This window comes from Talpa occidentalis, unplaced genomic scaffold, assembly GCF_014898055.3.
Source record: "Talpa occidentalis isolate TD23 unplaced genomic scaffold, MPIMG_talOcc4v2.1 talOcc4.14, whole genome shotgun sequence".
NCBI lineage: Eukaryota > Metazoa > Chordata > Mammalia > Eulipotyphla > Talpidae > Talpa > Talpa occidentalis.
The window spans coordinates 51,838,534-51,851,164 of NW_023601433.1; the positions used below are offsets into that span (position 1 = coordinate 51,838,534).

A 12,631-nucleotide genomic window follows, 5' to 3' on the forward strand; every position below is an offset into this window, starting at 1 on the left:
TGACTTGGTTCACAAGTCAGGGCTAAGGAAGAGGAATGTGTCAGGCGGGGTTGTTTGCTGGTGAAAGCCACCAGAGGGAAAGGTTTGAGGGTGCCGTGGATTGCAGGAGTGGGCAGGAAGTGGGTGTTGATGGGAGCTGTCTGTGGCCAGAATGGTGCTGGGGCCCTGGAGATAAATACAGATCTGAGAGTCCTCCAGTCCTGGCAGAGGTAAAGTTACCACAAGGAAAGGGGCAGATGAGGCCAGGAGGTTTAGACTGGAGCCCAGCAACAGCAAGGCTGATGGCATGACTCATGGCACGGGGGCACCCTTTGGACTCTGTGAGCCCTTACCACACAGACTGGGGAAACAGCCAAAGCCAGTGACCCTGTCAGCAGCCCCCAGATACCTGCAGGTGGCTGGAGCGTGCAATGAACCACTAGCTGCCCCTGCCCGACCCTCTCAGGTTTTCTGGATGCTTAACTCTGGTATTGGTCATGTGGCCAGGCGCTCCTTGTACTCTCACTGCAGCTGGTTCTAAATGAACTGGGATTAAGGAGATTTATCTGCTCTTTTGAAGCTCACTGTTGAATGACTTTAGGAGAAACCTCATTCCAGAAACATGAAGAGATGACAGGGACTCCTGGGTGGCTGCTTCAATCCTTACCTTGTTAGGAGTTGGTGCCTCAACTCTGTCTGGGTTTCCCAAAGACCACACGGAGGCCAGAGATGCAAAAGCAAAAAGGCTTTATTGCTACCTTAAGCTAGGGTCTGACTCTTCCTGGTGTTCTGACACAGCAGTCCCTTCAGGTTAAGAGAGGGACCCCCTCCCAGAGCAACCAGCTGTTTTTGTACTTTGTTGACAGGATGCGGGGACTTTTCACACCCGGGGCAGGGTCCACCCTGATTGAATAGCTCTCATGGTGCCAGCTAGGTTTCATTTACCCTTGGCTTGTGGTTTTTGCCCCGAAACGAAACTACCTGTGCCCTTTTGAGATGGCAGTTATTTCTCAAAATGGCTGCAGTCTTGCTCATCTTACAACCTCGTCATCATTTTGTAGAAATGGTAGTATTATAAAATGGAGAATATGAGGCAAAGAAATTCACAACACTTTGCAGGATCTTATTCATTGTTTTCATTATACCTTGTTCTAAAAAAAAAAACAAAACCCAAAAAAAACCAGCAACACAGATACTTGAAACTATTATCCTCTTAGTAATTGTCACTACAGATGAAAAAAGTGCATTCAGTTACAGATGACATAGCATAGAAGATTTCCAATAAATAACAAAACTTACCTATCCTACCTTCTCCCACTTGCAAAGCTAGTTGAGAGAAAAACCTCTGTAAATAGTAAAATTGTCACATGTCCACTAACCTCCAGAGTCAGATAAAATACTCCTGTCTTATGGCAACCATAGACTGTCTAGGCAAACACTGCAGGAAAGAGGAAGCTGCAGCTCTGGAAAATATCCTCCTAAATAGTCAGTATTTACACTTTTAAACGTTGATCTTATTAGTTGTATGTATTGTAGTTATTATTTTATCATGAACATATCTATTAATTTTATTCATTTTTAAATTACTTTTCTACCAATTCCTCTTCCCCTCTTCACTTTAAATCCAAATTCTGCTATCTACTTTGAAATCAGGAAAACAAAGGCAAGAATTTTGCCAATCTATTGAGCAAAGGATTTTGAGAGCCAGGGGCGTGTGCTCTCGGGGCCATGGTCCTGAGCCTTGCGGCCCACGCAGGATGACCTGAGCTGGCAACAGTTGCTCAGTCAGGAGGCAGGGAAAGAGGACGTCTCCCCACTGAGAACTTCAAGCTAGAACAATGAGCTCTGGACAGGCATGCCATTTCCTCCTATGGTTGCAAGGGCTGGCACCTCCGGATATCGCCAAGACTCGAACTGTTAGGAATGCATCAACCTTGCCCTGCACTCCCCCGCTCAAGATTGTGTCCATAAGCACTCTGCACCAGGACTGGGGTCTCTGTCTGCTCGGCGACAGCCACCTGGCCCAGCTTTCACTAACACACTTGATTCTCGTCTTTCCTTAATCTCCAACCTTCCTCCCTCAGATTCTGCTTGACCAGATTGGTCCCGAGCAAGTGGCACCCCAACAGGGAACTGGACTCTGAGTACAAGGACACTTCAGGCATACAAGGTGAGGAGGCTCTCTCCAGGAAGGGCCGTCACTGTGAGGTGAGAGTAGGCTAGAGCCGGCTCTAAAACATGGGGCAAGGACACTAGGAGTTACAAGCTAACCCTCTTACATAGTCTAAGGACAATAAACAAAGCAAGTGGCGCCACAAGATAAGAAATAAAATCGTTACATTAGCTTATGTTCTATTTGGTTTGTTTTGAATCAGCTGCTCATTTAACCTAGAACATGGGACAAATAAACACGGAAAATGAAGCTCTACTGGATTCTGACCCAAACCCTGAGTCTGACCCTGACCCAGCCCCTCTCCAGAGGCTCATGCTGGGGAAATGTTTACTCAAGTAGAAGCTGCTGCTGTACCATCTACTAGATCTTTTGATAAATTCCAGGAAATCCTAAAGGTATTTCAATCCCTTACCACCACTCCCAACCCACCAATCCCCCAGGGTCTCTCAAAAGTGCTGGGCTACAAGGTAACAAGGTGGCAGGAGGAAGATCCCCTGATAACCATCAGAAAGAGATTCCCCTGGTATCCTGGTGGAAGAAACTTGTATTTAAATAATTGGGAAAATGTAGGCAATGGCTAAGTGAATCAGCCAGCCAGGTAAGAGAGTCTCACCTTCCCACTTGCAATCTCTGTCAATTAGGATTAAGACCCTTTAAAAAAAAAAAAAAAAAGATTTATTATTTATGCATACAAGAACTGGGGCACAGGCCAGAGATGCAGGGGGGTGAGAGGATTCACCAGAGACAGAGTGGGGAGCAGAACTGGCAGACTGACTCAAATACACTGCTGAGGGGAGCAGCGGGCGAGTCAGGAGAGGTCTGCTGCGCCATGTGGGTCACCTCCCTGGCCGGGAATTGAACTCGTGCTTCAGTGGCTGCGGATTGCTTCATAGGTTGCATCTCAACCTGTTGCACCACCAGGGAGGCCCCAGGACTAAGACCCTTTCAAAGGAATAACAATCTATTGCATCCAAATGGTCTGGGGGCTCCTGCCCTAACTTTCTTCCTCTGTGCTCCACCACAGTATGGGTGTGGCCAAGGTCCAAAAGCGAGATTACTGCCTCCAACTGATTTTGAGCCACTCATAGAAAATGAGTGGAGAAATGCTTCAAAGATGGAGAAATACTTCAAAGATTTTCTAGTTATTTGAGGAGGAGGAGGCCAGAGTCCCTAACACTGGAGTTTGCCATTTGTGTTTCTAAGAAAATTAGAACCACCCGTGTTGAAACAACCCAGAGGTTGCCTATCAAGTTAAGAATCTGCCTCTGCAGCGCCAATTGGATCCTGGCCGGCTGGCGAGAATGTCACATGGCTCAGCAGACCTCTGCTGTCTCACCCACCTCTCCACTCAGCAGTGTTTTTTGTCAGTCTGCCTGTTCTGTTCCCCACTCTGGCTCTGGCTCTGGTGAATCCTCTCACCCTCCCACGCATCTGGCCTGTGCCCCGGTTCTTTTATAAATGAATAAATCTTTAAAAAAAAAAAAAGAATCTGCACCTTGCCATATCACCGTGATATTGCCAAATGTCAAGTAACATAGGCTATCAAGGGGAAAGCAGGAAGGTGTCAGAATGCAAAGGGAAGAAGCAGATACCCTAAAATTTTTAAGAAAACAAATCGTCCATGTGCAATGGGAACCAGGCTGCTCCTTCTAACCACTGTGGAGCCTCATCATCCAGATTTTACTTTATGGTATTTTATATTTTTAAAGATTTATTTATTGATTATACAAGAATCGGGATACAGGCCAGATGCGCGGGTGGGTGAGAGGATTCACCAGAGACAGAGCAGGGAACAGAACAGGCAGACTGACGAAATACACTGCTAAGGGGAGCAGTGGGCGAGACAGGAGAGGTCTGCTTGCCATGTGGGTTGCTCCGAGGCCAGCCGGGATCGAACCGGCACTGCAGAGGCTGCCGACAGCTCACAGCACGGCGTTCAACTGCCTGCACCACCAGGGGAGGCCCATCACCCAGAGTTTAAATAGAAATGATCTCTGATTCACAAAGGGGTGTTGTCAAATGCAGAGTGGAGGTACTTGTAGACATAGTCTTAAGACAGCTCAAATTCAGCTTTCTCTCGGTTACTTTTTTTTTTTTTAAAAGATTTATTTATTTATACAAGCACTGTGTACAGTCAGAAGTGCCGGAGGGTGAGAGAATTCACCAGAGCCACAGCAGGGAACAGAACAGGCAGACTGACTAAATACACTGCTGAGGGGAGCAGCGGGTGGCAGGAGAGGTCTGCGTGCCATGTGAGACCCTCGCCCAGCAGCCGGGGATGGAACGGCTCTGCAGAGGCTGCGGGCAGCTTCGCAGCCCAGCGCTCAACCGCTGCGTCACCGGGGAGGCCCTCTCTCGGTTACTTCTTGAGGATGCACTCCAGCAAAGTATGGTAGAAGAGGAAGGGGAGCATGAGATGCAGGAGCAGGGCAATGTCATCCCAGACGGAGTGATGGCCAACCCAGTGGAGGACACTGAGTCCTAACAGGGAAACAGTCCAATCTGGAAAAAATGATGAAGACTATGGGGGCCTCCTGCAAGTAACAAAACCAAGATCAAACCAAACCTACCTGATAGAGGTATGAAGTTTAAGATACAGACCCAGGATTAAGGTTGAAACTTAAAACTGTAGCTAGGATAAGCAATCTGAGCCATTTATGAAGGACAGCGCTCAGCAATCAAGGAATACAGAGTAATCAGACAGTCCTTAGGTAACTGAAGTACTGCACTGTTGTGTTCAATCATGGAAGGTAGGAAAGGAAAATCTAGTGGAAATGGGAGTATATATCCTTTCAAGTGACCAAGTGTTACGGCTGTCTACCCGTCAAGAAATGTAACTCTCACTTACAAAGGGCCATTTTTTACCAATATATATCTACTGTTTACTGATTTTTATGTTCTGGTTCTCATTTCTTTATCAAATTAAAAAACTGAACATAGGACAGAAAGCAAATTTTAAGTAGATAAGAATAAAAGTATAGCTACATTGTATTATATGTATTTCCCTGATGGCAAAATAGGCATTTTTTCATGTATATCTATATGTATACACACACACAATTATATATTATATAATTATATAATTTTATAATTTATATCAATAATCCATCTGGTTGCTTTTTTCACAGGGAAAGGATATTGTTTCACAATCATTTTTTCCACACAGAATCCAATCACTGCTCTGCTGGGAGACGTTTGTTATGGATCAAGAGTCTAAATATACCGGAATTTGTTTTGATGTTCTTTTCTTTATCCTATTTGTCTGTCTTTCCAAATGACTGTAACTTTATCAGTTAGAGTAAATAAACCAGTCCTGGTTGTGTATATACAGCTGGCCATTATAATGCCAGTTTGAACTATACATGTCCACTTACACAGATTTTTCTCAATATGTATACTGAAAACTTTTTGGAGATTTGTGATGATTTGACAAAACTTGCAGATGAACAGTGTAGTTTAGAAATATCGAATAATTTAAGGAAAAGTTCGGTATGTCTATACACCATAGGCAATATTGATGTAGGTACTGACAGACAGTTTGTGTAACCAATGTAAACTTGCAGGATTGATGGATACAGTGGAGTGCTATAAGTGCTTTTTCTCATGTGATTTCTTAATAACACTTTTTTCTAGCTTACTTTATTGTAAGAATGAACTATACAATGCATATGAAGTACAAAATAAGGGTTTAAAGATGTAGTAGGGATGGTGTTAAAAAAAACTACCACTATTGGGCTTAATGAGAAAATGGACTCAAACCCTCTCTCCCTATGGCAATAGTGAGAACTCTGTAATTGAGTTCATAAAAACCAAATCATTGTTTAGTAAACTTTCTAAATATTTTGGTGAATGTAACATTTTTCTTGTGCATGTGAGATAATAAAATTAAGCTTTGACAGAGGTATGATTTTGCTCCCCACCTAAACCATACTTTTTTAAAAAGTAGATACACTGTTAGACTATTAAATAGAGTAAAAAATTATAATTTTGGCACGTTTTTCCCTTCAGGACTATTTTTGCCTCTGAAACCTCAGAAAAATGGCAAATGGACTGTCCTTTAAAAGAGTACCTCATCCCTTTAGGTAGACTGCCTGCACTGGGTAAGGGCAGTGATAAACATCTATTGAAATAGGAGCTATGAGGGCCTCCCCAGTGGTGCAGCAGTTGAGCGCTGGCCGATCCCCGGCCACGGGGCGAGGGTCCCACATGGCGCGCAGACCTCTCCTGTCTCCCGCTGCTCCCCTCAGCAGTGTACTTCATCAGTCTGCCTGCTCTGCTCTCGCCTCTGGCTCTGGTGAATTCTCTCACCCTCCCCCGCCTCTGAGTGTACCCAGTGCTTGTATAAACAAACAAACAAATAAATAAATAAATATTAAAGAAAAAAAAAAATAGGAGCTATGAGACACCCAGATGGGGAACATTTCTGCATGAAAATATGCTTTAGGTAAGGGCTAAACACACTTCAAGGAAGGCTGAGAAAGGCTAGGCCTCCTACCCAGAAAGAGCAATGCACTTTCTGTAACTGGCACTGGCTAGACCCAGCTTAGATGGAGCCCAGAGAGTCCAGTGGGAAACATCACACAAAGGCAGATATTAATTACAGCATGGAATTAGAGCTGAAGAAAGTAATTCATGGTCACCAACTTCCTGAAGCTACAGAAGCAACTCAAATTCCTTCCAGAGCAGCTGTAATGACCAAGGGTTATTTCCTTCACATAGGAGGGTCCTTCATTGTTGAGTTGTTCACTGATGTTCTTCTATCATTTTCTATTGTAACCATAACTTTGTGATTGGAAAGAACTGGTGGTGGCTTGAGGATATAGTCTTTATGTGAAGACGGTGTCCAGATAAAATGTTCGGTTGAACACTTTCTCTTTTTCTTTGTTTTTGGCTTCTCTGACATACAGAAGGATTTCAATCTACCATTTTTCTGTGTGTCTATATTTCTTACTGTCACACCTAGAAAAACTTCTCTTCATAGACCATCATTTAAATATTAACTCACATATGTATTTTGTACTTCCATGATTTCTTTTCTTTTTTCAATTAAATCTGAAATTCCTATCCATCTGAATATCCTATGAAAGTACTAGAAAGTTTTTTACAACTTTAGAAGGATAGGACTTTATTCATTTCTGAAGAACTAGCCTGTTAGCTCATTGATCCTGGAATAAGTCCCCCTCGTTTCCATATGTATTTGGAATATCACTTAAGCTGATACTCAAATGCTATTAGAACATAATTGGCCACAGGTTTAAAAACTGAGAGCATTTTCCAAAAATATAGTTGGGTCAAAATAATTGTGTGATCTTCCAGTTTGTGAAACTGGAGAACTCAAATGTATGTGATCTCCTGTGGCACCCAGAGAAGCAGGATGGGAGCAGCTGTGAAGATGAGCATTGCCCTGGGGGATTTACGGGCTGAATGAAGCTTTGGAAAGAAAATGTAATATTGGAACAATCTACTCCACTCTACTACAAGGGGATCTCTCTTCAAAAGAGCTGTTGAGCCATCCCCTTCATCAGTTTCTGTCGAACCTGATTATATGTTCTACATGTCTTTATAAGGGACTTTGCAATATAAGGATCAATGAAAGTTCACTAGTAACATTTCCCAGTACTTTTTAACTCTTGCAAGAATGTTCTTTTGGTCAGTTTTAAGAGAATGAGTCTGGCTTGCAAATTCTGATTTTCTGCAAGAATAAACAATATTTAAAGGCTCTAATTTTATCTGCTTTGTGCCTATTTTCTATGTCCTGTTACCATTTCCATGTTTAATTCCAGTTATACATCAGATTGATGATTTCAGTTTTTACATTTCCATTTTGTATTGCAAAAATCCTCCTTTCCTCTGAATTTTGAAGTATTACAGAGTTATGATTTTTTAAAAGATATATTGTATTTATTTGGGCACACAAAACTGGGGGGCAGGCCAGAGGTTGAGGGAGTGGGAGTGAGAATTTTCACCAGAAACAGAGTTGGGGGCCTCTCTGGTAGCACAATGGGTTAAGAGGCAACCTATGAAGTTGTCCAAAGCCACTGCAGCATGAGTTCGATCCCCTGGCTGGACAGGGAGAAACCCACATGGTGCAGCAGACCTCTCCTGACTCACCTGCTTTTCTGTTCCCCACTCTGTCTCTGTTGAATTCTCTCACCCCCCAAACCTCTGGCCTGTATCCCAGCTCTTGTATGCATAAATAAATAAATCTTTAACAAAAAAAAAAAAAAGAAAGAAAGAAACAGAGTTGGGAGCAGAACAGGCAGATCCACTGAAATACACTGTTGAGGGGAGCAGCAGGCGAGACAAGAGGTCTGCTGCATCGTGTGGTCTTAACTCCCTGGCCAGGGATCTAATTCATGCCCAGTGGCTGGGATAACTTGATAGCCCTGACTTTAACCCCTTTGCCACCAAGGTGGCCCTATTCAGAACTAGTATTGCAAATGAGTTTATTTATGTGTTTCTGTGCGTGAGTGTATTTGAGAGAGAAATATTTTTTTTAAGAGTTATTTATGCTTATAAGAGCTGGGGTACAGGCCAGAGGCGGAGGGGTGAGAGGATTGATCAGAGACAGAGTGGGGAACAGAACAGGCAGACTGACTGAAATACACTGCTGAGGGGAGCAGCGGGCGAGTCAGGAGAGGTCTGCTGCGCCATGTGGGTTTCTCCCTGGCTGTCCGGGGATCGAACTCATGTTGCAGAGGTTGTGGACTGCTCCACAGTGCAGTGTTCAACCCCTTGCACCAACAGGGAGGCCCTAAAATTTCTAGATTAACTTTAAATGCTTATTCCTGTTTTATGTAGATATTTTACTTGCCCCATGTATTCAGGTTTTATTATGTCCCTTTGTAGAATTTTGACATTTCCTTCTAGTAGCCCATGCACATTTATTCTTAACGCTTTTCTAAAATGCAAAATATCTTGCTTCAGTCACAAATGCAATTTTTTTGTCCATTATTATTCAAGGAATATTATTTGGTTCTCCAAGAAGTAACGTTAGTATTTTCTAAGATACAACAGTGATGAATGAAACTTACCGAACATACAGTCCACTCAGAAGGAACATTATCTGATTTAATATGGTTATTTCCAGAAATGAGTACTTAACAGTGCATTCCCTCCTTGCACACACACACATGCTCAAGGGTGATGATGTGGGGACAGGACAGTCAGCTGTCCCCACAGCTCTTCTACTACCAGAGAGTCTGCTGTCCAGTAGAAACATCTTCCTACTGATTAATATGTTGGACTGAACCATTGCCATAACTCATCTTCAAGACCTGTGTTATAACAAAACCAAAGATCTGATTTTGGTTTAAAATCCTTGTTTTCTCTTTTTTATCTCAGTGTCCATTTGCAAAAGTAAATCTTTTGTGTTTATATTAAGAGGGGGTGAGAGCAAGATGGAGGGCTGGGAAACAGAAAGCAATAAAAAAGAGGGTGTAATTTCTTTTTTTCTGAGAACATCCTCATAATATCTTTCTACTTCTCGGGGTATAAAAGGACTGGCTCAACTGGCAACTTCAGTGCACACTTGGTACCTGGGAGTCTTCAAATCCCAGGAGAGGTTAGTACGGAGCCCTTTTTTTCGGGAATTCTTTTCTTCTTCATTTATTTACTTTATTTGTATTCAGCACTTATTTTCTCTTCTATCCCATATTCACATATTCCTTTCAGTCAAGGAATTTCTTTGCTAGCTGGTGAACAGATTGCTAAAAATAATGAGACTAGTGGTAAGGGTCAGAAGTGACTGCATTTATTTAAATGGAAAATTGTTATGAAAAAATTTTTTTTAAAGATTTATTTATTTATTTATACAAGCACTGGGTACAGTCAGAAGCGCGGGAGGGTGAGAGAATGCACCAGAGCCAGAGTGAAAGCAGAACAGGCAGAGTGATGAAGTACACTGCTGAAGCGAGCAGCGGGCGCGGCAGGAGAGGCCTGCGCGCCATGTGGGACCTAGCCTGGTGGCCAGGGATCGAACCGGCACTGCAGAGGCTGCAGGCAGCTTCGCAACCCAGCGCTCAACCGCTGCGCCACCGGGGAGGCCCATGAAAATATTTTGAATGAATATAAGCTATAACAAAAGATTTTCATGGAAAATCATCAAATGAGTAATTCTTGGTGTTGGGTAGGATGCACAAGATTTTCTGTGAATGAATAACAACTCAAGAAACTTGGCTTTCCTAAAAGACTGGAAACAGTGCTAAGTCTGCCCCAAACCCAGGGGTGTTGTATAGTTAGCCCTTTTCCTCACACACATGCTACAGAAAGCATTATTTGAACTTTTCCTTGGTAATCGCTCTTTTTGTGGGAATTTGTTGTTTGAATGGTAATGGAGGGAGTCTTCAAAGTCCAGAATATATATGAGTACACACACATGTGTAGGGATATATATCCCAGAGTTTCCAGTCAGAAAGGTATTAAATTAGAATTGGGTCACACATCTCCACAGCTAACAACCGAACTACACCAGTACTATTCTTGACAAGCACACATGAAGGTATGTCTTAACTCCTGAAGTATGAGTGAGTGGGCTTATCCTTTTAAGTGCAGTGGCATGTACATCAGCTGTGGTTCATTGAAGTGTTTTGGCATGGAGCATGAGTTTTCAAAACCGCACCTTGCGTGAACCCATAACAAGTGGGTAGGACCCAGCATAAAAGGTTGGGGGCAATAGAGGATCCCTTCTTGCTCTTAAGTGCTCTTTCTCTGAGGTCTGGGAGAGGCATCATGGTCGTTCTCCAAACCACCTCCATAGCAGCTGATCACATTGCAGTGCTAAGCTGCTTTGTAAAGCTGAGCTAAGTTTGTTTAAGGAAAACTCCTGAGCTGTCAAGGTGGAAGGATGGCCGAGGCCCCTAGTCCCATGGCAAGCAGTCATGCCTCACTCTAAACCTTCCCACCAAAAGTAAGTCACCTTCAGGAGAAGCAGCACCCAGCTCCTGTGATTGCAAGGGTGTATCCTGCACCAGTGACTCCTGCAAAGTTTGCAGGAAACATTCAGTGTCTGAGGAGGAAGGTGGATAGGGCTGGGGTGCACATCTACTGCTCCCCACCAAAACACTTCTAGGATGGCTCCACTAGGTACCAGGAGGTCTGGATTGGGGGCCAGGTGAGAGGTCTAGGCTGCTTCTTCCCAGGATAGCCAGGGTCAGGGTCCACTTGATGCCTCTTTTTCAGGCACCTGCCTAAACCAAATCCTGGTGTGGGAGTAGGGGTACAGCCACTGCACCCATCCACTGTCTCCTCCCTCCCTGCCAAGCTGCTCACTGAACTTTCCCACCCCTTAAGGTTGTCTCTCTAACTCATGTATTCGGTTTTCAAGAAATAAAGCAAGAGTAAAGTTCCCTTGTGAATTCTGTCCAGGATATTTCAGCGACTCCTGCTGCAGTCACCCCCTGAGCACTCCTGCAGAACTGGAGGAGAAAGATGCCCTGGGAGTGAGACATGCGGCCTGCAGGTGCCTGCAGGCTGAGCTGGGCATCCCCCCTGATCAGGTACCACTTCAGCCCAGAAAGGGCAAAACTGAACCTGAGTCCTTGTGTTTTCATGTCACAAGCACATCTCACAAGGAGGACACAGAGCTGTTGGGGTCCTTGTTCCCGTTTAGGTAGAGTTGAGATGGTCAGAAGTCGGCTTTCCGAGAAACACTGGGGTCAGAGCAACACTGTCTGTGAGCATGTCATCAGTCCTGATCTTGACCTGGACAGAGAGTGAGAGGGCATGGGTGGTTTCCTGACGAGACTGGCCAGTTTCTACTGGGCTGAAGGGCCGGTTCTTAAAAGTAAGACACAGACAGCTTGATTGAAACCAAGATAGTAAGACAGGTTAGTATTCAAGTTGGACTCTACAAAAATTTAGTCAGCCAGGATTCCGGTTTGGCAAACCCCTTTGAGGAAAATGAATATGTATTTATCTTCTCTGTTTTGTCTACAGATTCTGTGTTTAAATTAGTGTTGTTAACTCTGCGTCAACATTTGATGTAGATTTCTCCAGATGACATTGTATTTATGACCATATATCATCACAGAGCCAAATCAGATAGAATTTGGGGAGATCATGAAATTTGTTATCTTCTGCTCGTGAGAAAGGATGTTACTGTTAATCCAGACCCCAGCGAGGCAAAGAGCTACCAGTACATGACCCAGGAGGAGCTGGAAGATCTCCTGGAGAGAGATGCCAGGGGAGAAGCAAAGGTCACCCCTTGGCTGAGAAGCATCGCTGAGAAGTTTTTGTTCAAGTGGTGGCCTCACCTCGATGAGTTGGCCCCATTTATGGAGCATCACAGGATACACAGAGTGTGAAAGCATGAGCAGCAGAGCCAGCATGAGCACTGCTCCTGCAGGAAAAGGCTGTGTTACAGGCGGGCACCACCCAGGGTGACTGGCCCTGAGCACCTTTACCAAGGAGGGGGAGGGGCGATTGAGTGCTAATGATCTATAAATCACTCATTTTATCCTATTGATCTACTTTGTTATC

At 44.0% G+C, this 12,631-nt stretch overlaps 1 protein-coding gene across 1 annotated transcript; it reads left to right on the forward strand.

The window, feature by feature from the left end:
* The first annotated feature begins 286 nt into the window (after positions 1-286).
* LOC119244162 (isopentenyl-diphosphate delta-isomerase 2-like) lies at positions 287-12,456 on the forward strand. The gene is made up of 3 exons (XM_037509832.1): positions 287-467; positions 11,519-11,649; positions 12,139-12,456. The coding sequence occupies exons 1-3, from the start codon at positions 287-289 to the stop codon at positions 12,454-12,456; spliced, it is 630 nt and encodes a 209-aa protein (XP_037365729.1).
* Positions 12,457-12,631: the final 175 nt, after the last annotated feature.